General features: G+C 45.1%; 2 protein-coding genes across 3 annotated transcripts in view; both read left to right on the top strand.

The window, feature by feature from the left end:
• Nucleotides 1-19: 19 nt before the first annotated feature.
• Nucleotides 20-27552, top strand: part of LOC110203439 (adhesion G protein-coupled receptor E3-like) — a 62289-nt gene continuing 34756 nt past the window's right edge. Inside the window, 3 exon segments of the mRNA XM_020979942.2 lie at nt 20-96; nt 813-863; nt 1563-1685. Coding sequence (XP_020835601.1) covers nt 63-96; nt 813-863; nt 1563-1685 — 208 coding nt within the window. The 5' untranslated portion in view covers nt 20-62.
• On the top strand, nt 5374-23095 carry LOC144457077 (adhesion G protein-coupled receptor E2-like). Of its 2 annotated transcripts, none has more exons than XM_078153958.1 (5): nt 5374-5476; nt 9692-9847; nt 12365-12499; nt 18678-18833; nt 23014-23095. In XM_078153958.1, exons 1-5 carry the CDS (start codon nt 5461-5463, stop codon nt 23022-23024), a joined length of 474 nt encoding a protein of 157 aa, XP_078010084.1. In that variant the 5' UTR covers nt 5374-5460; the 3' UTR covers nt 23025-23095. The 2 variants fall into 2 exon arrangements, with proteins under 2 accessions (XP_078010084.1, XP_078010083.1); XM_078153957.1 differs by lacking the exon at nt 23014-23095 and adding an exon at nt 19336-19834.

The raw sequence follows: 27552 nt of genomic DNA, 5'->3' as shown, positions 1-27552 counted from the left end.
CCCTTCAATTTCTCCTTACTTTGAACCCAGGTCTCCTGGTTACCCGTCCAGGCATCTTTCCAATGGAATTTGGCTGCTGCTTTTTTGCATTAAATTGTAAGTTCCTTGAGGGCAGGGACTGTCTTTTGTCTCTTTTTGTATCCCCAGTGCCTGGCACAATGCCTGGCACATAGTAGGTACTTAAGAAATCTTTATTAATTGATTGATTAGACTCTTAAATCTCTAGTGAGACAGAATGCTGTAAAGGAAAGAGCCCTAGGTTTGGAGGCAGAAGACCTGGGTTTGAATCCTGACTCTGCCACCTATTATCTGTGTGACCTTGGGCAAGTCACTTCCCTTCTCTCTGGGCTTAGTTGCCCAAACTATTAAAAGTAAAGTTTCGACTAGATTATCTCCAAGGTCCCTTCTGACTCTAAATCCTATAATGGCTCCTAAGTGCCCACAGGACAGGGGCAACCAGGTCCTAGAATCATGCCAGTAGGGACCTTACAATTGATCTGGCCCAGCCCCTTCTTTCTACAGATGGGGAAAGTGAGTTCTTGAAAGAGGAAGCCATCTGATCCAAGCCTGAGGAAGGCCCGTTTGCTGATGATCCCAGGCCTCCAGAGACGTGACAAGCCTGGGCCTTTATTCCTTTTTTTCTTTAGAGTCAGAGGACCTGGGTTTGAATCCCTGTACTCCTAACTAACTGTCTGACCTAGACCAAGAACATCGTAAGACTGCCCAGGGCCTCAGTTTCCTTATCTGTAAAACAAAGGCATTGGATCAGATGGTCACTAAGGTCCTATATTCCCACCCCTCCTCTATTTCAGGCCTCTGTGTCTTGGTCCTTTTGGAAACTGCTGCAGCCCAGAGCTCCAAAGGTGAGTATGCTTGGAGCCCACCCCATTCACAGCTGGAGACTGAGGGAAGCCCAGCCAGGGAAGAGAGAGGCCTGATCTGGGGAGTAGGGCATAGAGAGAGGCTGCCTCTACAACTCAGCAAACCCCACTCAAGTCCCTTGGCTATATCCCCCCTCCAATGCCGCCATCCTCACTCGAGATCAAATCCCTACTCTGTTACTGGCTAGCTGGGTGGTCCTGAGCAATCCCGGGCCTCAGCCTCCTGATCTGTAAAATGGAGGTGATGATACTTGTGCCATGGACCTCACAGAGTTGTAAGGAAAACACCTGATAAGCTTTAAGGTGTGGTGGAAATGTGTTATCTTTTCAAAAATTGTTATTAGCCTCACTACTTCCTCCTTACCCCAACTAAATGATGAGAAAAAAGAAGCTATTGTTGGCCTCCTTCCCTTATCTGCCAGGTTCACAGGTTAGCCAGTTAGCTGACCTCCTAAGCTATGGACTCCCCAAACCCCCAACCAGGTATAGAGATGAAGCTAACAGAATATAACAAGGGCTACTCCCATAAGAGCATCAGCTGTCAGTTTCCTCATCTGTAAAATGGGGGTAATATTCACAGTGTTTCATACCTTACAGTAATGTTGTGGCAGATGTACTATATAAACCTGAGAGCGTTCCAGAAATCAGGGTTCTGACTATCAGTTTTATTCCTCTGGCTAGGTTCTCAATGTCGGTGTCCCCAGCATGCCACTTGTATCAACGGGACCCACTGCACCTGTAATGATGGATTTGCTACTTGGAGTGGGCAGAAATACTTCAATGACCCTCTGGAGATCTGTGATGGTAAAGAGGCCTTACCCACATTAGTCCAAGAGTTGGGAACCAGAAGGAGAGAGCAGCTGAGTGAGGGGGAGGGAGGTGCAAGGAACCCTGCCAAGTGGCTGCTTTTTGTAGAGAAGGGAAGTGGAGGAGGCAGGAGACAGGGGGAGAAGGCAAGAGGGAAAGAGAAGCAGCAGCAGAAGAGTGGCCTGGTGGTGATGGGGTCAGGATGCTGGTGGGCCTCGGTGGCAGCCAGGAACCCGTGAGGCTAGGATCTCATACTGCTGGCCCGTTAACTTGTTCTGGTCATCTCAGTCACTTCAATGCCTCGGTTTCCCCATCAGCAAATGGCCGCTGTGCTTGGTGATTGAGGAGGTAACTCCAATGCATCTGTGATGTCATCAGTTTGGATATTCCCTCCAATAAAGCAGCTCACAACCCTTGCACGCCTTCCCACCCTGGATGACTCTCTTGTCCGAGTCCTGTCCTTGAGTTTGACACACACAGACTTGCAGTTCCCCCCAAGGTGCCTGAGGCCTTCCTCACTTTCTCCTGAAAAGGAGGAGACTCATGGAGCGTTCTGGCTGTTCACCTGTGTCTTTTGAAGCTTAGTAGTTGTGTGACCTTGGACAAGTCACTTCACCTCTGTTTACCTCCATTTACTGAACTGTAAAATGGGGACCATAATAGCACCTGCCTCAAAGGGTAGTTATAAGGATCAAATGAGATGATATTTGTAAAAGTATCTGGCACGTAGCAGGTGCTGTATAAATTTTTATTCCCCCCCACACACCACCATGCAACTCTCCATTTCTCTGTATCTGATACACATTTTAAATTCTTCAGAGATTCTTGTGTTCATGTCTTATAGCCAAACCACAACACTGGTCAAATATTAGCTTATAAAATATCGACTTTTGTTCAGGGGGAAAGATTGAGACCCTGAAAGGAGGCTTACAGTTTCTTTTTTTTTTTTAGATTTAATTTCATTTGTTTGTTTTTAGTTTGCAACATTCACTTCTATAAGATTTTGAGTTCTAAATCTTCTCCCCCTCCCTCCATTCCCCCTCTCCAAGATGGCATGTAATCTGATATAAGTTACACATCTTACAGTTTCTTGAAGGCAATCCAGCCTTCTCTCCTCCTCCTGCTTAATTTTAGGCCCAACTCATTATTCATTTGTAGTATCTGTCCCAGAAATACATACAGATGGACAAGCTCTTTATGTTGTTCATGTAACAAAAGGTCATAATCTGGGCAATAGACATACTTCATCCACTTAGTCTTTCCTGTGTGGATGGTCAAGCCAAATCTTTTGAGCGATTATGGATTGGGGAGAAACAAAGAAGAATGCCATAGACCCTGCCTTCAAAGAGCTTACTAGAAAGGATAGGACACAAATAAGTAGAATACAAAGTAGACTGTGATAGACCACCCTCAGCCACCCCAAAAAAGGCCAAAACTTTGAATGGGGAAAGTTGAACAGAGAGAGAGATTCCTTTGAACTGAGGCAAGGGGGTGGGAATGTAAACTCTTTGGGGACAGGGAGCCTGTTCTGGTTTTGTTCTCAGTTCCTGGCACACAGTAGACATTCAATTAGAGTTTGTATAATTGAACTGAACAGAAGATCCTCACAGGCAGGGATGAGGAGGCAGTGTGCTCCAGGCAGGAGGTACAGCCTAGATAAATACATAGAAGTAAGAGATGGCATGATGACCAGGAGAAGCAGAATTTCCCAACCACGGATCGTGGCAGAATGATTTTCCTACTCTAAAAAACATTTACTCTTTAAAATTATTGAGATATAGTCACTTATATTCTTAAAGAGCATCTTGGAGCACTAAGAGGTTAAGTGACTTTCCCAGGATGACACAGCCAACATGTGTCAGGGGCAGGACTTGAACCTGGGTCTTCTGGCTCCAAGGCCAGCTCTCTGTCCACCATGATATTCTTGCCTCTCTAAAAGCACTAGCAAAACATTTTAAATCCAAAGAAAATGAAGCCCAAAGAGCTTGTGCCTGAGGTAGCTGGTGAGCTCAGTGGATTGAACATAAGACCCAGAGTCAGAAAGACCTGAGTTCAAATCCAACAGCAGATGCTTGCCTGACCCTGGGCAAATCAGGTCACTTTGCTTCCTTCCACTTCATAAACTGTAAAATGGGGATAATAACAGAACCCAACTCCCGGGTTGTTGTGAGGATCAAGTGACATAATATTTGTAAAGCACTTTATAAACCATAAAGCACTATTGAAATGCTATAATTATGATTGTCCATAGGCAGGTTGTAAGTAGCTGCTGAAAAATGGCGTCTTATCACCGGGAAGCCAGAGCGTCCAATGGGAAGAGCATTGGCTCTGGAGTCAGAGGAGGGGAGAATTAAATCCCACCCTTGATACTCACTGGCTGCGTGAACCTGGACAAGTCACTTCCCCACTATGGGTTTCCCTTCCTTTTTCTGTAAAAGGAGGAGGTCAGGCCCCTAGCTGTAAACATGTAATCCCATATCCTGGATCAAATTCTTGTTGTCTGATTTTAACTGGCCCTTCTGTGCTAGATAGTAATCCCTCAATTCTCTCTCCCTCCCTCTCCCTGTCCCTCTCCCTCTCTCTTCCTCTCTCTCTCTCTCTCTCTCTCTCTCTCTCTCTCTAGGTAAGTTTTCTCCTGTTTCATCTCCAATCTGGGCCAATTTCCCCATCTTTAGGCAGCCTGGTGGCCTTCTGCTACTAGGAACTGACTATATTGGTGCTGGACTTAGTGTGGACACTTGATTCACTTGATACCTCTTGTAGCTCAGAATTCCAAAGCTCAAGGGATCCACCTCAGTCTCCCTCTCAGGTGGCAGAGTTTTTTGGGCATCCTATCTGCCTGATCCTTTTGTTTTTCATGATTTAATCTCGGTAATACTTCTAAAGTGTCTACCCTTCGAATGTGGCAGTTCAAAACCCTGTTCTGTCCCCTTAAAACTCTCATGGCCATGACCATCTGCCCCCTTGGGTCTCAGCAAAGAACCTGGCCTCCTACTCTACTGAGAAGATCAAGGCTGCCCTTCCAGAGCTCCTTCACCTCCTGCATTTCATACCCCCCACACCCATCCTCTTCTCCTGTTCTTCTTTTGTTGGGGAAGAGATATCACTTTTCCTTGCCATGGACAGCTCCTTCACTCATGCCCTCCATCTCATCCCCTCTCATCTCCGCAGGAGCTGGCCCTGGAGACCATGACCTGACCTTCCCCTCCAAATCATCAGCCTCTCCTTAGCCATGGGATCCTCAGATCTCTCCCATCCTCAGAAATCCCTCTCTTGACCTCCTCAAGTTAGCCTTCTCTATCGTTTCTTTCTTTTACCATCAGAGGCCTGAAAAGACTTGTCTGTACTTACATGCCAGCAGGAATCTTCCAGTTAGAATTCAGAGATGAAGCTTGACACTGTCGCTGAGCCCACCTCCTTGCATTGACTTGATATGTTTTCTTTTCTTCCCTTTTCTTTTTTTGAATCAATAAGCATTTCTTTCCTCTTCCTCCCAATCTCTTGAAAAAGAAAGAGAAAAAGAAAGGCCCCATAATAAATAGCATACTGCAGTCAGATGACACAAATTCTCTCATTGGCCATATGTATATATGTGTGTTTCATTTCTTATTTTCTTCTCTTCTTATGTGGCAGATGTTAATGAATGTGTATCACCCATCAGTATCTTTTGTGGTAAGAATGCAGACTGTGTTAATACAGACGGAAGTTATCACTGCTCCTGTGTCCCTGGATATGCATTTCCTTCTGGGGAGAAGACATTCCAAATGCCACCATGAACAACTGTCAAGGTACAAACCTCTCTGGCATTCTTTGGCTAGCCTGGGACTCAGTGAAGAGCTCTTCCTGCTGAGCTGAGAAAGAGAAGTCCCTCCCTGCACGGACCACCTCTGCCCAGGGCCCTTTGCCTCCTCATATGTCCCCTTCTCTCCTTCCTCAGGCCCCTCCCTCACTCTGCCTCTCTCTGATCAGTGCCCTTAGCTCCTCTCTACAGGGGCCGCCTCTAAATCCTGGAAACTCTCCCCTTTCCCTATTCGGTCCATCCCCGCTCAGGCCCCCTCAGGAAACCTCATCCAAGTGCTGTGGCCAGACCTGGGCTCAGGCCTGGGAGGTTCAGATCTCGTTCCAGGACATTACCCAGAGAAAGAATTGAGGCCACAAGAGGCTGACCTGCGCGACAATGCTGCCTCGTGGGACTCAATAGTTAGGAGTCACAGGGAGGGGGGATATTTTGGAGGGGACTAGACAGTGATGTCTCCACCAATGCCCTGCTAACTGCTCTCAAAGGGAGATGTCTGAGGCACTGAGAGGCTGGGGGCCTTGAAGACTCATGGAGCCAGCATGTGTCTGAAGGGAAACTTGAACCCAGATCTTCTGAACTCTCAGCCTGGCTCCCTCTCCACTCTGCCACATTCCCTCTCTTCTCCAACAGGCTTTAACTTCCCCCTGCCCCATTACATGGGCCATTTCTTTTCCTTTCTTGCTTCCTTTCTTTCTTTTTTTCTCTCTCCACCCCCATCTGCTCCATCCTGGGTAGGACTTCCTCTTGCCTCAGCCTCACAGACCAACAGGGGCCTCCAGCCTGAGGGGAGGAGAGATCATCAGAATTAGTAGCTGGATTTCCACAGCTGTTCAGGTTTACAAAGCCCTCCCTTCTCTCGTATTTTACCTCCCATTTACACTGTACATATCTTGTCTGTGCACGGCTGTTTGCATATTGCATCCCCCTGAGACTATGAGCACATCCTCCAGTACAGAGACAGAGTTTTGCCTCTCTTTGTACCCCCAGTGTGCCTAGCACAGTGCCTGGAACATAGGAAGTATTCCATAAATGCTTATGGACTGACTGACTGAGGGAGATACTAGAGATATCTTTGGTCCTCTGATAAGGAAAGTGAGGTCCCTGGAGGTACAGAAGCCTACCTCTGTGCAAGGCCCCCTCCCTCACTGTGGACCAGGTCCCCACCCAGGACCAAGCTTTTCTTCTCTAGCAGCTGCTGAGCTGACCAGTCCCCCTCTTTCTGATTTCCAACTGTCATATTTCTCTTTCCCACCAATACAGATGTTTAGGGATAGGAAATCAAATTGGCCCATTTCTTAGAGGAAGTGTACAGGAAGTTGACTCTGGAAAGGAGCTGTGAAGCTTTTATGCAGGCCTTTGCCCTGACAACACCCTTTAGGGGAGACACCAAGGAAACCATAAATTCCAGCTTGAATGGAAGCACAGCGTTAGCATCATCTACTCAACTTCCTGTAGAGATCAGGAACCTGATGACCTTACATTGTTAACAGGTGCTTTGGGAGGTCAGCTTGAGGACCAGGTAGTTTGTTGAGGCTGGCAGGAATCCCTGGGCCACATCTTGACACAGCATCACAGGGAGATAAATGCTCACAGGTCCCACTGCCCCAGGGAGGAGGGGCTGAGAAGATCCATGGAGGGCCCTGTCCTTCCTGCTCTCAGCATCTACTCCCTGCCCCTCACACCAAGCCAGCAGCTGGCGTCACTAAAAGACAGACATTAGTTCTCTCTGCTACATCTGGAGGCTCTGGATTTCCGAATTTGTTTGGATAATTAGTATCTATTCTAGGCAAAGGGGATAATGTCAACCAATGGGGCAGAGACTGGGGGGGAATGGCCAGATACGAGATGGGGCCTCCCTCCTCCCCAGATGAATCAGCCTGTCTAAGACCACACAGAGCCAGACTTCACCACATCAAGGGGGCAAAGCATCTGAGTCACTAGAGAGAAGCCTAAGGGACCCCTCAGCCAACGTGAAGCAGAAGGCATTTATGAAGCATTTATTATACACTCAGCAATTTCCTAAATGCTGTTGACACAAATGTGAAAGAAAAAAAATGAGACACTGTCCACGGCCCTCAAGAAACTTCTGTTTTAATCATGAGAGAGAATAGAAGTCTGGGGCCTTAAACCCCAAATTCAATGACACTAACTAGCTTTATGACCTTAGGTCACTCAACCTCTCTGGGCCTCAGTTTCCCCATTTGGTATTAGAACAGATAAATTCTAGGTTCCTTGCCAACTCTTTTTTGTTCAGTCATGTCTGTCTCTCTGTGACCTTCTTTGGGATTTTCTTGGCAGAGATACTGGAGTGGTTTAACATTTCCTTCTCCAGCCTATTTGACAGATGAGGAACTGAGGCAAAGAGGGTTAAATGACTTGCCCAGGGTCACAAAGCTAGTAAGTCTGAGGCCAGATTTGAACTCACGAAGTTTGGGCTTGCTGATGGAAGGGAAGTCTGCTTCTCAGGTCAATTTCACGCCAAGAGGACCTGGAGTCAGAAAGATCTGAATTCACATCAAACTTCAGCTGCTGTGTGACCCTGGGCAAGTCACTTAACTTCTGCCTGCCACAGTTACATAAACTTTAAATGGAGATAATAACAGCACCTATCTCTCAGGTCGTTGTGAGGATCAAATGAGATAATATTTGTAAAGTGCTATAAACCTGAAAGCGCTACTGAAATGTAGCTATCCTTATAATTTTTATCCATAGGCAGGTTGTAAGTAGCTGCTGAGGAAAGTCATGTCATCACTGGGAGGCCAGGGGGGTCCAATGGGAAGTCAGAGGAGAATCAAATCCCATATTTGAGACTTACTGGCTGTGTGAATCTGGACAACTCACTTCCCCACTGTGGGCTTCTTTTCTTTATCTGTAAAAGGAGGAGGTTGGGAGGGTCTCCCCAGCTCTAAACATGTGATCCCACATCCTGGATCAGCCACATATTTCTGTTGCATGATTTTAACAGCCACAAATGTCTGTTCCCTGTTAGACAGTAGTCCTTTTACTCACTTTTCATTTCATTTCATTTCTTTTCTTTTCTTCCTTCCTTCCCCTTTATTCCTTCCTTTCTTCTTTCTTTCCTTCTTTCTTTCCTTCCTTTCTCTCTCTTTTTCTTTCTTTCTTTTCTTTTTCATTCTTCCTTCATCTCCCAGTCTCATCGGGCTGGAAGTGCAACAGATATTTATCATCCCAATCCCACTACTAATTTATTGGCAAGGGAGTTTTCTCCTGTTCCATTTCCAACCTGGGCCAGTTTTCCCATCCTTAGGCAGACTGGAAGCCCTCCCCTCCTAGGAACTCATCATTTTGGTGCCAGACTTAGTGAAGACACTCAATTGACAATCACGCTCCTGTAACTCAGAACTCCAGAGCTCAAGATATCCACCTCAGCCTCCCTCTCAAGTAGCAGCAATTACAAGGAATACCTGGCTAATCTTTCATTTGTCCCCAATTTGATCTCTATAATACTTCTAAAGTTTTTACACTTCCAATGTGGCAGTTCAAAACCCTGCCCTCACTCCATAAAACTCTCATGGCCATGACCCCCTTCCTCCTGGAATCTCAGCAGAGGATCTGGCCTCCTACTCTACTAAGAAGATCAAGGCTGCCCTCCCAGAGCTCCCTCACCTCCTGGACATCATATACCCCCCAGGCACATCCTCTTCTCCTGTTCCTCTGTTTCTGGGAAAGAGATGGCTCTTTTCCTTGGAAGGCCAGCCCTTTTACTTGTGCCCTCCATCTCATCCCCTTTCATATCTCCAGTATCTGGTCCTGGAAAACATGACCTGATCTTCCCCCTCCGAACCTTCATCCTTTCCTTAGCCATCGTCTCCTCAGATCTCCCCCATCCTCAGAAATCCCTCTCTTGGCCTCCTCAAATTATTCTCCTCTACGTGTTCTTCCTTGTCTAAAAGACTTGTCTATACTTACATGCCAGCAGGAATCTCCCAGATAGAATTGAGAGATGAGGCTTGACTCTGTCTCTGAGCCCTCTCCTTCCACTACCTTGCTGATCTTTTATCTTCCTTTTTGTTTCCTTTTTTCAACCAGAAAGCATTTCTCTCCTATTCCTCCAACCCCTTTGGAAAAGAAAAAGAAAGTCCCTGTAACAAATACCATTCTGTAGCCTGATTAAATAAATTCCCATATTGCCTATGTGCAAATATGTGTGTTTCATTTCCTTTTTTCTTTTCTTATGTTGCAGATGTTAATGAATGTGCACCACCCATTAATATCTCTTGCGGTCAGAATGCAGACTGTGTTAATACAAATGGAAGTTACCACTGCTCCTGTAAGCCTGGATACGCACTTCCTTCTGGGAAGAAGACATTCCGAAATGCCACCATGAACAACTGTCAAGGTACAAACCTCTCTGGCATTCTTTGGCTAGCCTGAGAGTCAATGAAGAGCTCTTTCTGCTGAGCTGAGAAAGAGAAGTCCCTCCCTGCATGGACCACCTCTGCCCAGTGCCCTTTGCTTCCTCATGTGGGCCCCTCCCTCCCTCCCCAGGCCCCTCCCTCACTCTGCTTCTCTCTGTTCAGTACCCTTACCTCCTCACTACAAAGGCCACCTCTAAATCCTGGAAACTCTCACCTTTTCCCTATTCTGTCCATCCCAGATCAGGCCCCCTCAGGAAGCCTCATCCAAGTGCTGTGGCCAGACCTGGGCTCAGGGCTGGGAGGTTCAGATCTCGTTCCAGGACATTACCCAGAGAAAGAATTGAGGCCACAAGAGGCTGACCTGCGTGACAATGCTGCCTCGTGGGACTCAATAGTTAGGAGTCAGAGGGAGGGGGGATATTTTGGAGGGAACTAGACAGTGATTTCTCTCTCCCAATACCCTGCTAACTGTACTGTCAGAGGGAGATGTCTGAGGCACTGAGAGGCTGGGGGCCTTGGAGACTCATGGAGCCAGTATGTGTCTGAGGGAAAACTTGAACCCAGATCTTCTGAACTCTGAGCCTAGATCTCTCTCCACTCTGCCACATTCCCTCTTTTATCCAATAGGCTTTCCCTTCCCCCTGCCCACATTACATGGGCCATTTCTTTTCTTTTCTTGTGTCCTTTCTTTCTCTCCCCACCCCATCTGCTCCATCCTGGGTAGGACTCCCTCTTGGTCAGCCTCAGAGGCCTTCAGGGGCCTCCAGCCTGAGGGGAGGAGGGATCATCAGAATTAATAGCTGGATTTCCACAGCCCTTCAGGTTTACAAAGCTCTCTCTTCTCTCTGATTTTACCTCCCATTTACACTGCGCATATCTTGTCAGTACACAGTTGTTTGCATTTTGTGTTCCCCTGAGACTGTAAGCACATCTTCCAGTGCAGAGACTGAGTTTTTGCCTCTCTTTGTACCCCCAGTGTGCCTAGCACAGTGCCTGGCACATAGGAAGTGCTCCATAAATGTTTGTGGACTGACTGACTGAGGGAGGTATCTTTGATCTTCTGACAAGGAAAATGAGGTTCCTGGAGTTGCAGAATCCTGCCTGTATTGGACCCCTCCCTCACCATATGCCAGGTCCCTACCCAGGCTGAAGCCTCCCTTCTCCGGCAGCTGCTGAACTGACCAAGGGCTTTCCATCTGCCACATTTCTCTTTCTCACCAATACAGATATTTAGATCAGCTTAATAACCAGGTGGTATATTGAGGGCCAGCAGCAATTTCTGGGCCACATCTTGACACAACATCACAGGGAGATAGATGCTCACAGGTTCCACTGCCCCAGGGAGGAAGGGCTGAGAAGATCCATGGAGGGCCCTGTCCTTCCTGCTCTCAGCATCCACTCCCTACCCCTCACACCAAGCCAGCAGCTGGCTTCATTGAAAGACAGACATTAGTTCTCTCTGCTACATCTGGAGGCTGTGGGTTTCCTAGTTTGTTTGGATAATTAGAATCTGTTCTAGGCAAAGGGGTGGTATCAACCAATGGGGCAGAGATTGGGGGCAATGGCCAGATATAAGATAGGGCCTCTCTCCTCCCCAGATGAATCAGCCTAAAACCACATAGAGCCATGCTTTACCCTCTTCAAGGGGGCAGAACATCTGGGTTACTAGGGAGAAGCCTGAGGGGCCCCTCAGCCAACATGAAAGAGAAGGCACTTATGAAGCATTTACTATGCACTTAGCAATTTCCTAAATGTTGTTGACACAAATACAAAAAAAAAATGAGATATTTTCCTCTGCCCTCAAGAAAGTTCTGTTTTAATCGTGAGAGAGAATAGAAGTCTGGGGCCTTAAACCCAAATTCAATGACACTAACTAGCTTTGTGACCTTAGGTCACTTAACCTCTCTGGCCTCAGTTTCCTCGTTTGGTATTGAAACAGATGAATTTTTAGGCTCCTTGCCAACTCTTTTTGTTCAGTCATTTTAATCATGTCTGACTCTCTGTGACCCTCTTTGGGGTTTTCTTGGCAGAGATGCTGGAGTGGTTTACCATTTCCTTCTCTAGCTCATTTGACAGATGAGGAACTAAGGCAAAGAGCATTAAGTGACTTGCCCAGGGTCACACAGCTGCTATGTGTCTGAGGCTGACTTTCCACTTGCTGACTCCAGACCTAGCACTCTATCCCCTGAGCCAGGTCGAAGAACGTATAGTAGAAGGGAGTTCTGCCTCCTGGGTCAATTTCCCCCAAAGCGGGGAAGAAGAAGAAACGAGTGTCACTGAGATCATTGCTTCAGGAGGCCCAGGCCAAGGAGGGAAACAGAGACTTCACAGAAAGCTCTGGAGGCTCCAGGGGCTTGGCATGTTTCTGTCCAGCCCAGTTCCATCGTCTTCAGGAGCTAGAGAGTGGCAAGAGACGACAGTGTCCGGAAGCCCCACCTGGGTCTATGTTGTATCCATACTAGGATTGTTCTTTATCCCCCTTTCCTTTCTTCTTACAGATGTGGATGAATGTCAGCTTAACAGTTCACTCTGTACACCTGGTGGGCTCTGTATAAATAAGCCTGGAAGCTATGTATGCAAATGCAAGCCAGGCTTTGCCCGAAGCAACAAGAACCAGATTATGGACTGCATTGGTAAGCCCCTGGGGGAGGCAGCCCAGGGACTGCAGGGGATGAACTGAGTCCCTCAGTGTGTCTCTGAGAAGCCCCCTGGGTGAGCCAGCCAAGGATCAGGGCATAAGGCAGGGAGCAAGCTTGTGTGGGGAAGGTGATGCTTCTCCCTGAAGTCAGAGCCAAGAGGGCTGGGGCAGAGCCACCTAGGGGGAATTTGGGCTGCGGTCCAGAGCTTCTGACAGGGAGTCAGCTACAAAGAACTAAACCAGGAACCTCTGATCTGGGAGAGGAAGTGTGGGCCCAAGCACTGTAGGAAACGGAATGTGGGCAATGCCAACCGAACACCCTGGAGCCTGTGGGCACTGAGGCAGCAGCAGTGGCCTTCGGACAGCACCCACTGGCACTCCCTGCTATGAGACCATGGATAAGTCACTTACCACTTCACAGCCTCAGATTGCTCATTTATAGAACACCCATCCCCCTGTGCAGGGGTGGGGAGGGAGGGAGAAGGAAGAGAATGAGCATTTACATCGGCATGATGTGAACTGCTTTATAAAGATAATCTCCTAACAATGCTCTGCCACCAGGTGGCGCCATAGTGCACAGAGTACTGGGCCTGAAGTCATCAAGACTCTTCCTGAGTTCAAGTCCAGCCTCAGACACTTAGTAGCTGTGTGTCCCTGGGCAAGTCACTTAACTCTGTTTGCCTCAGTTTTCTCATCTGTCAAATAGGCTGCAGAAGGAAATGGCAAACCAGTCAGGTATCTTTGCCAAGAAAACCACAAATGGGGTCATGAAGAGTTGGACAAAATTGAAGAACTGAATAAATCACAGGATGACAAGATGGAATGGACAAGCAGGGTTTCCCAACCACGGCTCATGGCAGAATAGTTTTCCTGCTCTACACAACTTTTATTCCTAAATCCTATAAATTAAAAAAAAAACCATCCTGCCCCTTCCTGCTCCTCCCAGTCCCAGGTGCCTAGCTTCACCTCCCCCATCCTGAGCTAGCCACAGAGGCCAAGGAGGGTGGAGGAGGCCTTTTAGAATGGATGTATTTGCCTGGTTTGGGATAAAGTCATTTAGGTGGTACCGTGGATATAGTGCTGGTCTGGGAATCAGGAAGACCTGAGTTCAGATCCAGCCTCAGACACTTAGTAGCTTGCTGACCTTGGACAAGTCACTTAACCTCAGTTTCCTCAACTGTAATAATAATAGCACCTACCTCTGAAGGTTGTTGTGAGGATCAAATAAAATAATGTCGGTAAAGCTCTTAGCATGGTGCCTAGCACATAGTAGGTACAATGGGAATGTTAGCTCTTATTAGAAGTCACTGAGCCCGATGACATCTGAAATGGAAACTCTCTCATCTTCTCCCAGAGATGAGGAGGAGCTCAGGTCTAGCATAGCTTAGCTCTCTGCCAATGCAGAATGTAGAGTAAATAAATGTGGTAGTGTGTGTGTGTGTGTGTGTATGTGTGTGTGTGTGTGTGTGTGTATGTGTGTGTGTCTGTGTGTGTGTGTGTATGTGTGTGAGGGTGGTGGTGGTGGTGTTTTCTCCCCTTATCCCCTCCTATTACTCAGAAATATCTGCCTATGACTCTTAACATAAAAATGAAGCCCAGTTAAGAATAGTATCATAGATCCAGCTCTGGAAGGGACCTAGAAGGCATTTAGAACAACCCATGGTTTTGACAGAAGAGGAAACTGAAAGCCACAATTCATCATTTTGTTTTCCTTGGCTGTATATATTTGTTACAAAATGGGGATGTGGGGTGGGGGTGGGGGAGAAGGGGAGGCCATCCTTGGGAAGTGGCAGTCGTGTTCTGTTTTGTTTTTTAAAAGAAAAGAGCATCAGAAAATTTAAAAAACTAAGAGGTTGCATCTCAAAGACCTTGTGACTTAGCCAAGGTAAGACTAGGATGTAGTAATTAGCTGGTGGAGGACTTCACAAGATGACTGAGAGCCGGTGTGGAAATGTGGCAACAGCACTGACTCTGTAGTCAGGGTTGGGGTTCAAACCCCACCTGTGATGCTTAATACCTTGCCCAGGTCTCTATACCTCTCTGGGCCTCAGTTTCCTCATCTGTAACATATTGGTGATGGACTACATGACCTCTAACTTTCCCCCCAGATCTATGATTTTATAATAAAAGGAGTTGGGGGAGGCAAGGGTGCTGCTTGGGCCAATCTCACCCAAAGAAGGGAAAAGAAGGAAATGAGTTTTACTGAGATCATTGTCTCAGAAGCCCCAGGCCAGGGAGTGATATGGAGACTGAATGGAGAGATCTGGAGGCTTCAAGGCTTGGGATGTTCCTGTCCAGCCCAGGCCCCATCCTCCCCAGCAGGCAGACGGGGCAAGAGATGCCAGGGAGTTTAGAAGCCCTACCTAGGTCTCTGGTGTGTCCAAACTAGGGTTGTTAATCACCCCTTACATCTTCTTTTTGGAGATAAAAATGAATGTCAGAACAAATCAATCTGTGAACCAAATGGAATCTGTGAGAACACAATCGGGAACTCTGTGTGCACATCAAACCAGGCTTTATTAAAAGCAGGGAGAACCAGTTTGAGTGCATAGGGATGCATGTCTCTAGGGAACAGGAGGACCCACAACCCTGTGAGACTCCTGGGGGAAAGGACTAGAGAACTCAGTGTGACTATGAGAAGCCCCCTAGGTGAGCCAGCCAAGGATCAGGGCCAAGGCAAGAAGTACCTTGGATGGGGAAGGGGTGATGCTTCCCCCAGAAGTCAGAACCCAGGAAACCAGGGCAGGCCCACCCGAGGGGAACTTCGGCTGCTGTCCAGAAACTATGGCTGGGTTAGAACCAGGAACCTCTGAGCTAGAAGAAGTTCAGAAACAAGTGCTGTATGGAACAGAATATGGGCAGCACTAGCTAGATTTCCTGAAGTCTTGGAAACCCTGTGAGCACCGAGGCAGCCCTGTATCTATCTGGTGGGAAGAACAGTCACCTTCAGAATAGAACCCCCGGGTCTGATGCACTGGCCTTGCCTACTTTGGGGCCACGGGCAAGTCACTGACCCCCTGTGAGGCTCAGGGGGCTCACCGATAGAACTCCCAGCCCACCTCCCAAGGGTGTGGCAAAGCATGGCTTTGTAACCTGAAGGTGCCACAGAAATAAGGGCTGTTATTATCCTGACTGTCTATTTCCCTTTGCCACAAGGAGCCTTCCTCCAGCTTCTTCTGTAACTCTAATTGAGCACTTGGACCAGTTCCCCTGACTTCCCTCACCCTCTTCACGTTCCCTGACCATCTATTTTCTAGCATGTGTTTCCCTGATGACAATTTTCCTTCTGTTCTTTGGAGCTCCTCATTGGTTATAGGATACAGGGATTCACACCCTCGTGGGCCTCTCTAGCATCCTCTGTGTGGACCTCAATTATTTTCTATGCCTCACAGACTAACACCAGTGGAATACTGGTATTAAAATATAGACTTTTATTTTTCAGGGGTCATTAGAATACATTGGCCATTTCTTGAACTCCAGCCTGCTATCCTCCTCTGCTGAATTTTTAGCCCAATTCACTTTCTATCTGTACTGTCTCTATATACATGATCATGAGCATGCTCTATAGGTTTCCATCCAACTGCAGGTCATTATCTGGGCATTAGACATTCTTCATCCACTTGGTCTTTTCTGTGTGGGTGCTCAGGCCAAATTCTTGTGTGTAGTTATGGATTAGAGAGATACAAAGAAGAATACCACAGATTCTGCCTTTAAGGAGCTTACAGTCGACTTGAAAGGCTATGGCACAAATAAGTAGAATACAAAGTAGACTGTGATAGGCAGGCTGTTTCCCTACCCCTTGCCCCACCCCCATACCCCAAAAAGAGGCCAAAAACTATGTATGGGAAAATTTGAACAGAAATAGAGATTCCTTTGAACTCAGGCAAGGAGAATAGAATAGAAGAGGATTCCAGTAGAATGTAAGCTCTTTGGGAACAGGGAGAGTGGTCTGGTTTTGTCCTCAGTGCCTGGCACACAGTAGGCACTCAATTAGTGCTTGTTGAATTGAACTGAACATAAGGGGATCCTAATAGGCAGGGTTGAGGAGACAGTGTGCTCCAGGCAGGAGGTTCAGCAGAGATTCCCTGATCTACAAAACATTTGCTTTTATACCTTTTTAATACACAGCCACTTATAATCTTAGAGAGCTGCTTAGAGCACTGAGAAGTTAAGTGATTGTCCCAGGATCACATAGCCAACATGTGTCAGGGGCAGGACTTGAACCCAGGTCTTTGGGCTCCAAGGACAGCTCTCTGTCCATTACGATATCCTTGCCTCTCTAAGAGCACTAGTAAAACGTTTAAAATCCAAAGAAAATGAAGCCCAAAAAGCTTGTGATTTGAGGAAGCTAGTGGGCACACAGGATAGAGCGCTGGACTCAGATTCAGAAGGACCTGAGTTCAAATCTAACAGCAGATGCTGCATGACCCTGGTCAAGTCACTTCACCTCTCCCTGCCTCAGTTTTGTAAACTTTAAAATGGGGATCATAACTACACCTAACTCCCAGGTTGTCATGAGGATTAAGTGATATAATATTTGTAAAGTGCTTTATAAACCCTAAAGTACTATCTAAATGCTATAATTACAATTTTTATCCATAGGCAGGTGGTAAGCAGCTGCTGAGGAAAGTCATGTCATCACTGGGAGGCCAGGGGTCCAATGGGAAGAGCATTGGCTCTGGAGTCAGAGGAGAGAAAATCAAATCCCATCTTTGACACTTACTGGCTATATGAACCTAAAGCAAGTCATTTCCCCACTATGGGTTTCCCTTTCTTCTTCTGTAAAAGGAGGAGGTTTGGGTGGTTCCCCCAGCTCTAAACATCAGATTCCAGATCCTGTATCAGGCCCAGATTCCTGTTGCCTGATTTTGACTGGGCCTTCCATGCTAGACAGTAATCTTTTTATTCTCTTTCTTTTCTTTCTCTTCCTTTTCTTTTCTTTCTTTCACTCTTTCTTTCTTTCTTCCCTTCTTCCTTCCTTCCTCAGTCTCCCAATCTCACTAGGCTGGCAGTGCAGCAGCCACTCCTGGTTCCAGTCCCACTGTTGATTGTCAGAGAACTTTCCCCCTGTTCCATTTGCAATCTGGGCCAGTTTTCCTATCTTTAGGCAGCCTGGTTGCCTTCTTCTCCTAGGAATTCATTTTCCTGGTGCCAGACTTTAGTGTAGACACTCAATTGACATAAATCCTCCTGTAACTCAGAACTCCAGAGCTCAAAACACCCACCTCAGCCTCCCTGTCAGGTAGCAGGCATTCTTTGGCTAGCCTGGGAGTCAATGAAAAGTTCTTTCTGCTGAGCTGAGAGCAGAGATGTCCCTCTCAGCATCGGCTACCTCTGCCCAATGCCCTTTGCCTCCTCATATGGGCCCCCTCCATCCTTCCCCAGGCCTCTCCCTCACTCTGGCTAATCCTTTTATTTGTCCACAATTTAATCTCTGTAATACTTCTAAAGCTTCTACCTTTCCAATGTGGCTGTTCAAAATTTTCTCCTGCCTCCATAAAGCTCTCATGGCCATGACCCCCTGACCCCTTGGGTCTCAGCAGAGGACCTGGCTTCCTACTTAACTGAGAAGATCAAGGCTGCCCTTCTAGAGCTCCCTCACCTCCTAGACATCATACCTCCCAGACCAACCTCTTCTGTTCCTCTGTTCCTGGGAAAGAGATGGCTCTTTTCCTTACCAAACCCAGCCCCTTCACTCGTGCCCACCATCTCATCCCCTCTCTTCTCTCCAGGAGCTGGCCCTGGAGACCATGACCTGACCCTCCCCCTCCAAATCCTCCACCTCTCCTTAACCATCAGCTCCTCAGACCTCCCAGATCCTCAGAAATCCCTCTCTTGGCCTCCTCAAGTTACCATTCTCTATCTTTTCTCCCTTATACTGTCAGAATCCTGAAAAGACTTGTCTGAACTTATGTGGAAACAGGAATCTCCCAGATAGAGTTCAGAGATGAGGCTTGACACGGTCCCTGAGCCCATCCCCTTCCACTACCTTACTGATCTTTTCTTTCAATCAGCAAACATTTCTTTCCTCTTCCTCCCACCCCTCTTGGAAAAGAAAAAGAAAGCCCCTGTAACAAATAACATACTGTAGTCAGATTAAACAAATTCCTACATGGGCCATGTGCAAATATGTGTGTTTCATTTCTTTTCTTTCTTCTCTTCTCATGTTGCAGATGTTAATGAATGTGCACCACCCATTCGTATCTCTTGTGGTCAGAATGCAGACTGTGTCAACACAGAGGGAAGTTATCACTGCGCCTGTAGCCCTGGATATGCACTTCCTTCTGGGGAGAAGACATTCCAAAATGCCACCATGAACAACTGTCAAGGTACAAACCTCTCTGGCATTCTTTGGCTAGCCTGGGAGCCAATGAAGAGCTCTTTCTGCTGAGCTGAGAGCAGAGAAGTCCTTCCCTGCATGGGCCACCTCTGCCCAGTGCCCTTTGCCTCCTCATATGGCCCCCTCCCTCCTTCCCCAGGCCCCTCACTCACTCTGCCTCTCTCTGTTCAGTACCCTTACCTCCTCACTACAGGGGACACCTCAAAATCCTGGGAACTTTCCCTTTTTCCCTATTCTGTCCATCCCAGATCAGGCCCCCTCAGGAAACCTCATCCAAGCACTGTGGCCAAACCTTGGCTCAGGGATGGGAGGCTCAAATCTCTTTCCCAGCTGTTACCCAGAAGAAGGAATTGGGGCCACAAGAGTCTGACCTGCCTGGCAGTGATGCCTTGTGGGACCCAATATTTAGGAGACAGAAGGAGGAGGGATATTTTGAAGGAGACTAGACTGGTGATTTCTCTCTACCAACACTCTCTCTACCCTACTCTCAGGCAGAAGTGTCTGAAACACTGAGAGGCTAGGGGGCCTTGGAGACTCGTGGAGCCAGCATGTGTCTGAGGGGAAACTTGAACCCAGATCTTCTGAACTCTGAGCCTAGCTCTCTCTTCACTCTGCCACATTCCCTTTCTTGTCTAATAGCCTTTACTTAAGTTACTTAATGGCTTCTATAGGAGTATACGAGTATTGTATGGATCATTCAAATTTCAACAACCTAGGACAAAACTCCTGTCATTCCAATGAAGTTACACTCTGTGTGTGTGTGTGTGTGTGTGTGTGTGTCTGTGTGTCTGTGTGTCTGTGTGCACACGCACGCACACTGACTAGGAGCGTACAATATGGATTTAACTACATGTACCAAGGACTCTTCTGACCGGAGCATCTTCTGTTAGTTTCCTCGCCTGTAATTTGGAGATAATACTAGTTTGTACTGCCTACTTCACAAGACTGTGGAAAACATGCTTGGTAAACCATAAAGTGTAAGAGTCGTTACTATCAGTTTTATTCCTCTGACCAACTTCTCAATGTTGTCTTCAGTGTCCCTGGCATGTGGGGGAATGCAATCTAAGATAAATGTAGCACCAGTACTGAGTTCATTCTCCAGACCTACAGTCAAACTGGCAGAACCAGTCCCCAAAACTGGGCTGCTTCTCTTCCTCATGGGATTCAATGACACCCAGAGTGGCTGTGATGTGGTCCCCCTAAACCAGAAGTGTGGCATCTGTGGCCTTCTAGGTCCTTGGGGGCAGCCTTTTGACCAAGTCCAAGTTCTACCAAAAAATCCTTTTATTAAGGAGATTTGTTCTGTGAAGTTTGGATTCAGTCAAAGGTCTGCACTTGAGGACGTAGAGGGCCATATGTGGCCTCAAGGCCAGAGGTTCCCCACCCCTGCAGCCATGCTCCAAAAAGTATGCTTCACCCAATGAGTGTCAATTGATATCAGTCAGCCAGACTTAATTACCCTATAGAAACAGATATTTACTAAAGTGGTGCCCTAAGAACAGTTACTACAAAACATCTCTCCCCCAAAACCATTACAGGTTCTCCCACAAATGCACACACACACACACACACACACACACACACACAGTCCAAGGAAAAGTCTGCTCAAGCGCAAAGGGCCCATGTGGTAAAGGGCTATTTCACTGTTACTGGTTGTTGATTTCTCCCAATCATGGAGCCCTTATGAAATTCACCTTTGGAGTACTGTAGCTTTCTGCTGGACTCCTCATAGAAGCTGCCTTTCCTCAGCATGACAACTTTGTCCCCAATTCTCAGTGCAGGCACTGCTGTCTGCAGCTCTGAGGGTGCTGCTAGGAAGATGCTGATGGGAAGTCCCAAACCTTCTGAATCTTTCAAGATTCACAGGTCTTTCTCTGGTCACGCTGGGGCAAGGAAGGAAGTAGGCAAAGGCTCCTGGCCAGGTGGAAAAGAGGGAAAGAATGAAGGTATTCATTCCTCATCTGGGCAAAGCCCATGAAAACAGACCAAAAGATGAGTCTGAGCTTCTGCACCTAGACATAGACTCTTCTTTCCTTCCCTTCCAATCTCTCTCATTGCGTCATCCCGGTCTCAGATGCCAAGAGACTGATAGCTGCAAACTTCATTATAGTACTAGTAGCCTACCCTATGAAGTCAGATAAACATAACAGAAAGTATATGGAAAAATAAAAAATAAGCCAAAAAATTCCAAGGGAAATTATAATGAAAACTGATGAAGACTGACTTCTTTTAATTTTGAAATTAACAAATCATAAACAAAACAAAACAAATACAATCATTTCCATATATACAAAGTAGAGCTCAAAAAGAATTTTCTTTAAGAAATCATGAATCTCTCTATTCTATACTACTTGCCTTTTTAAAGAATATAATAAATTCAACATGTTTCTTTCAAAAGTGTCTTCTCTACACTTCTTTCTGTACTTTCTTCTGTTCTCCTCTGTGCAGTTTTTTTAATGTCTCAGTAGCTCTCCTCTTTTTCTTTCCTACTTTTTTCACATCACCATCCATACCCACCTGTCCTCCAAATATCTTCTCATTAAAAATAGGGAGGAAGAGAGAATCCTGTAATAAATAAGCATAGTTGAGCAAAATAAATCTATGCAATAGTCACAGCCAGAAATGTATGTCTCCAAAACTGGAGTCCATCACCTTCTATCAGGAAGTAGATAACACGCTTTGTTACAGATCTTTCTGGGGACATGGTTGTCATTGCTTGGATCAGAGTTCCTAAGCCTTTTCAAATTGTTCTTCTTTATGATTTGTTATCATTATAAAATCTGTTCTCCAATTTCTGCATCAGTTCATATTTCCCAGGATTCTCTGAAGTTACCTGTTTCATCATTTCTTTTGGCACAAAAATATTCCATTAAACAACTTCTTCAGTCATCCCCCAATTCACAGGCACCCTATTGGTTTCTAGTACTCTAATTTTTGTTTGTTGGTTTGTTTACAATCAGGATTGTAAAACTAAATAAACTTATGACTTCTCTCTCTGACATGGTCCTCCTTCATAGCCAAACTCCCTTTCCTATGCCTGCCTGTTTCTCTAATGAGTTTCATTCATTTCTACACCGTACTGTGTATATGTGTGTGTGTGTGTGTGTGTGTGTGTGTGTGTGTGTGTATGTATTCAAAACTCCTTTATCTGGTTCAGAAGAGTGAAGTTCACCTGTTGCCCACTCTCCTCAGCATTTCCTCTGTATTGCATATTCTTCTCACAACTCAATTTTGAGAAAGAAGTAGTTCTACCTCCTTCCCTCTTCTACATTTCTACAATTCTACAATATTTCCTTTTATGTTGCTTTTGCTTCCTACCTTAAAGCCCTCAGAATAGAATGAAGCTACAGTTGGTGACTCAGTAAGTATTTTACTAAGAGCTAACTAGCACCAGGCACTGTGTTAAGCCATGGGAATAAAAATATAAGCAAAAAAAGCACCAGCCCTGCCTTCAGGAAGCTTACTTTGTAATGCAGGGAAGACAATGAATGAAAGATGAGCTAAAAAGAGGAGTGAGAAATAAAGAGGTACTTGGTTGGGGGACTGGTGGCTAAGTTAAGAGAATGAGAGATGGCTGGTCTAGGGCCCTTCTTCAAAATGGAGACTCTAGGAAGAACTTACTAGTAGGAGAAGGGGCCCACAGGAACAAAATCAGGAGGAATTGTGCTTAAATCTAGACATAGAAAGATGGCTGGTCTGGGGCCTTTCCCAAAACATGGAAGTATTGAAAAGAACTCATCAGTGGGAGAACAAGGCAACCAGGAGCAGATACAAGAGGCAGCTGAGAGGGCAGCTAGGTGGTGCAGTAGATAGAGCACTGACCCTGAAGTCAGGAGAACCTGAGTTCAAATTCGGCCTCAGACCAAACACTTGACACTTACTAGCTGTGTGACCTTGGGCAGATCACTTAATCCCAACTGTCTAAAAAAATGGTAAGAGGCAGCTGAGACAAGTCCACAGAATCAGGGATGGTTGGTCTGGAGTCCTTCTCCTAAATAGAGGTTCAGGGATATATCTTCATATCCTCTCTTTGTCTTATATAACTCCCTCAATATTCTTGGAAGACATTAAGATTCTATGAGGACACTTGTTTCTTCTACCTATTAGAATATTAGCTTTTCATCATCATATAGCACCTTCTAACTGCTCAAATAAATTTTTCTTTCCAGGTTTCTCCTAAATCTTATACTTGCATTTCAAAGTTTCTGCTTAGTTCTGATTTACTCCCTGTAGGATTATACTTCGTTTTGAAGGGTAAGTTATTCTTGAATATAAACACATATCTTTTACCATTTAGAATGCTTGACTCCAAGACTTCCTCTCATTTGTGGTAGAAACTGCCAAGTTTTGTGCACTTCTGCCTGTGGTTCCTTGGTACTTAAATTTTTTTTTTCCTGGCTGCTTGTAAAATATTTTCTTCAACATCGAAGCTTTGGATTTGGGCTATAAAATTCCTGGGATTTTTCCTTCAGAAGTTTCTTTCAGAAGATCAATGGGTTCTTTCCATTTTCATTTTGCACTCTGATTGGATCAGGACAAGTTTATCACAATTTCTTAAAATATGGTATCCAGGTTCTTTTTTTTAATCTAAGTTTGCAGGGAGTCTGACAATTCTTGAATTATTTCTCCTTGACTCTCTTCTAAGATAATTGTTTCTGATAGAAGACACCTTCTATTTTCTTCTATTTTTCAATCTTTTGACTTTGTTCTAATCTTTCTTGTTGTCTCATGGAATCATTGATTTCTGCAGAGTCTATTCTAATTTTCAGAGTGTCCAATACTTGACTAAGGTTTGCCACTTTGTGTTCTAAAATTCTTTCCCTAGACATTTTATTTCATGGTTTTGTCTTATCCCATTTATTCCAGGCATTCTTAAAATCCTTATGGAAAATCCAATTTTTTTTTTGCTCTCTGCTTACAGTTATTGCTCCATACCAATGCTCTCTAGTTTGAATTTCAAGAAATCTCTAAAACTGAAAGAATTCTTTATGGTGACTAGTGTCCTCTGTTTACTAATCTGTCTGACCTGCCTTCCACCTCCAAAGGTTAGCTTGTCCTTAGATTTTTGAAGTTCAGGGTGCTTTATCTTCCAAGAACTCTATGGCATCTGAAGAAAGAATGCTAGGGATCTGCAAGCCCCTAGGCTTAGGTTTCTGAATTCTACTGCCCACACTGGCTCATTGCTTTCCCTCCTGGTTGGTTTCAAGGTTCAAACCAAGGGTTTCCTTACATATTGGGGCTTTCTCAGGGAATTTCTGTTCTTGCTATCTGTAGATGCAGAGTCTTGCAGGACACATTTCATTATCAGAGACTGGAAGAGAGAGTGAGAGAGGATGTCAAGAGATTTTGAGATGAAGAGAAGAGGAAAAGATGGAGCTCAAAATGAATGACCTCAATTTTCACACACACACACACACACACACACACACACACACACACACACACACACACACATACGGCAAGGTTCTAATTTGAGAAAGTAAAAGGAAATTTTTCACTTTTCCTATCTCTTAACTATATGGTTCTTAAAAGGGGTGCCTCAAATTATTCCATGAAATTCCCACTTGTCCTCTGAGACTTGCACATTCCCCAGTCTCTGACCCCAATGGCAATGCTTGGAATTTAGAATTTAGAAGAACACAGTAGACATTTTATCCATGGAGGTGTATAGCTACCTCTTCTGCTCAAAGTCCAAGGGAAGAAAAGGAAGCAACAGAGGAAAGAAGGAAAAATGGAGGAATTTCAAGGGCTAGGTAATGGAGTTGGAAGTGTAGCTGCCAGATAACCCTGATTTCTTGCCAAATTCAAGAGTGCTTCAATTTAAAATAGCAAAGTTCTCAAGTAAAGAAAGTTTAAGAAACACAGCTTCCAAGTAAACTGTGGAATAAGAATTCCCTATATATCTTGGAAAGATATTTTATATTGTTTATCAGAGGTAAGTGATAAGAAGTTTTTCCTATTTAATAACTTCCTTCTTTTTCTGGTTGCATTGATTTTTGTTACTTCAAAACACTTATTGTGAATGGGGATGGAAAAAAATTATTACAATCTCCCCACTGTTTCAAAGAAGTTACAGAGGCTAAAGCTAGAACTAGAAGGAAAAATTACTTATAATCTCCCTATCTATCCTGGCTGAAGATCAGTTATATATGCACATGCAAATCAGGCTTTGCCAAAAGCAGTAAAAACCAATTGAAGCAGTGCATAAGGATGTACCAGGGAGAAAACAGACCCGTCGCCCTTATGGCAGTGAGCTCCTTCCAAAGCTAGAATGGATGGTCCTGTGTTCAGAGCTAGGCATGTCTCAAGTCCATTCAGTAGCTCCTGCTGAAGATGCAATGAGGCGAGACACTTACAGAGCACATGATGGTAAACAAACAATAACAGCATGGAAAGGCTACTCAACAAGGATATAGCATGTTCCAGTTAGGCACAGCTCCCCTTGCCACCACTCATTTCCTCAGGGATATGCACCTGGCCAGAAGGTTGTGGTGACTCACAGAGCAGGGAGGAATCTTCTGATGAATGATGATCCCTGACTGCTTGGGTACCATTCTATTACACCTTAGACCTCTGAGAAGTTATGTCAGCAGTTCATACTTTAAACTCCTGGTTGAATCCAGTCTCAGAGATGATATCATTGACTCAAGTAAGTTTAGGCTATGCATGGAAGATTTCAAGTTACTTAGGAGGGCTTAATGTCATGATTTCCAACCAGGTTAGTAGAAGCTATCACTCCTACCACACTTTGGGTGGTAGTAGATTGCCTTTCATTAGATGTCTTCACACAAAAATTGAATAAACAATTACTGGTGGTCACTCGTGCAGTATATTGTACAGGTAGTTCTTGCTCAGATATGGGCAGGATTAGATGGCCTGCAGGTGTGTAGGATCATAAATTCAGTGTTAGAGAGCTTAGAGATTTCATAGCCCAACACTTCTGTTTTAGCAGATAAGGAAACTGAGTTTCTTCTCCCATTGGTGAATTCCTCCCAGAACCTCAGTTTTTGGAAAGAGGCCTAGGCCAACTATCCTTCATTTTCTATACTATGCCAGCATGCCCTCCTCTGGGTAGCTTGCCTTTTTGAATCTCCCTTTTCTTTGTTGGCTTTCCCCTATTAGAATGTAAGCTAGGCGAGGATAGGGACTGTCTTTCTTTTTTGCTTGCATTTGCACCTCCTAGGTTTAGCACAGTGTCTGGAATTTAGTAAATTCTTTAACAAATGCTTGTTGGCTAATAGATTGACTGATTATAAATTAATTCTGATATGGTCTTAAGAAAGGAAAGGAAATGGAGGATTAAAGAAATACTCTAGTATAGAAAAAAAAGGCAGAGAAAAATGGAACTTGCTCTTCCTCAAAGTTGGGTTGTGTAAGAAGAGTACACAATATAGTAATCCATTAATATTGTAGTGAAGTTTGAGCATCTTGGTGTTTGAGATTGGGATGAAGCCATGAGAGGAACTGAAAGAGAAAGAAAGCTTTGATGTCTTGGCTGTGCACCAGCACAGATTTACCCTCTATCCATTTACACGGACTTTGCACAGACAAAGAAAGAATTCCAATCCTTTATTTTATTCCTCCCATGGCCAGGAGCGGAGAGATTAGATGTTCCACTCTGTCATTCCATGCCAATTCTTCCAAGAGACTTGGAGCGAAGAAATATCCTGGTATGGCTACAGTCTTAAGTTGCAGCTGTGCTATGCACAGCAAAGAAGGAACAGGTGCAGAATCAAAGATTTGTGGTAGTCATACAGAGATCCAGGTGATCAGGAAAGGACAAGGTACTGTCATGGGTACTGGAACAGAGTAAGACCAAAGAGGGCTGGCTGCTCCTGTGAAACCCCAGCATGATCCTTCCATGGTCAGACCAGGGAGAGTTGGTATCAAATGCTGACACTGCCCCTATTTTCTCCATTTGCTTGGAGGAGCAATATTGTCAAGTTATGAATTTGCCATCCCTCTCCTGATTCTATTCCTCAAGCCCCACCATACAGTGAAAATTGAAAGCAGGAGGATCATAAGGAAATTTAATGGCTTGTTTACAATTGCCAGTCATTAAACTTCTTTCAATAAATTACTTGACCATTAAGAATAGAATTTGGCAACAAAAGATAATGTAGATAATTTTAATTACATGAAATTGAAGTTCTTTAGCACCAATTAAAGCAATATAACTAGGATGAGTTGGGATGCTCTTATTTGGGAAAATATTGTTTTCAATCAAGTCTCTCTAATATGATCTGATATCCAAAATTTATAGGAAATTAACCCCAAACACAAAAGAATATGAGTCATTCCCAAATGGATGAGTGGCAAAAAGAGACAATCATTTGGCCTTGTCTTCAATGTTGGCCTTGACTCTGCCATCCATTATGTTAACTATCCTTTCCAGCTCCCATCACCTGAAAAAAAAAAATGCCTTCACTTGAGTCTTTGATAAAAAAAGAATCAGGTGAAGAGATCAGGCCATGGACAGCAAAGGGAGGTTCAGCACAGGAAATGGTCATTCAATCTTTGTTTGAAGCTCTTTAATGAAAGGCAACCACTACCTCCCAAAGTGTAGTAGTAGCAATAACCCCTACCAATCTGGTTGGAAATCATGTCATCGGTCCCTATTGTGCAGTTTGAAATTCACTGTGCATAGCTAAGCTTTCTTAAGTGAAAGAAATGATTTTTCAGACTTGACTCATCCAGGAGATTAAAAT

This window comes from Phascolarctos cinereus, unplaced genomic scaffold (genome assembly GCF_003287225.1).
Source record: "Phascolarctos cinereus isolate Bilbo 61053 unplaced genomic scaffold, phaCin_HiC Scaffold_4;HRSCAF=312, whole genome shotgun sequence".
NCBI classification, from domain to species: Eukaryota; Metazoa; Chordata; class Mammalia; order Diprotodontia; family Phascolarctidae; genus Phascolarctos; species Phascolarctos cinereus.
The sequence above is the reverse complement of the archived record's forward strand: the minus strand, read 5'-3'. Positions and strand labels throughout refer to the sequence as shown.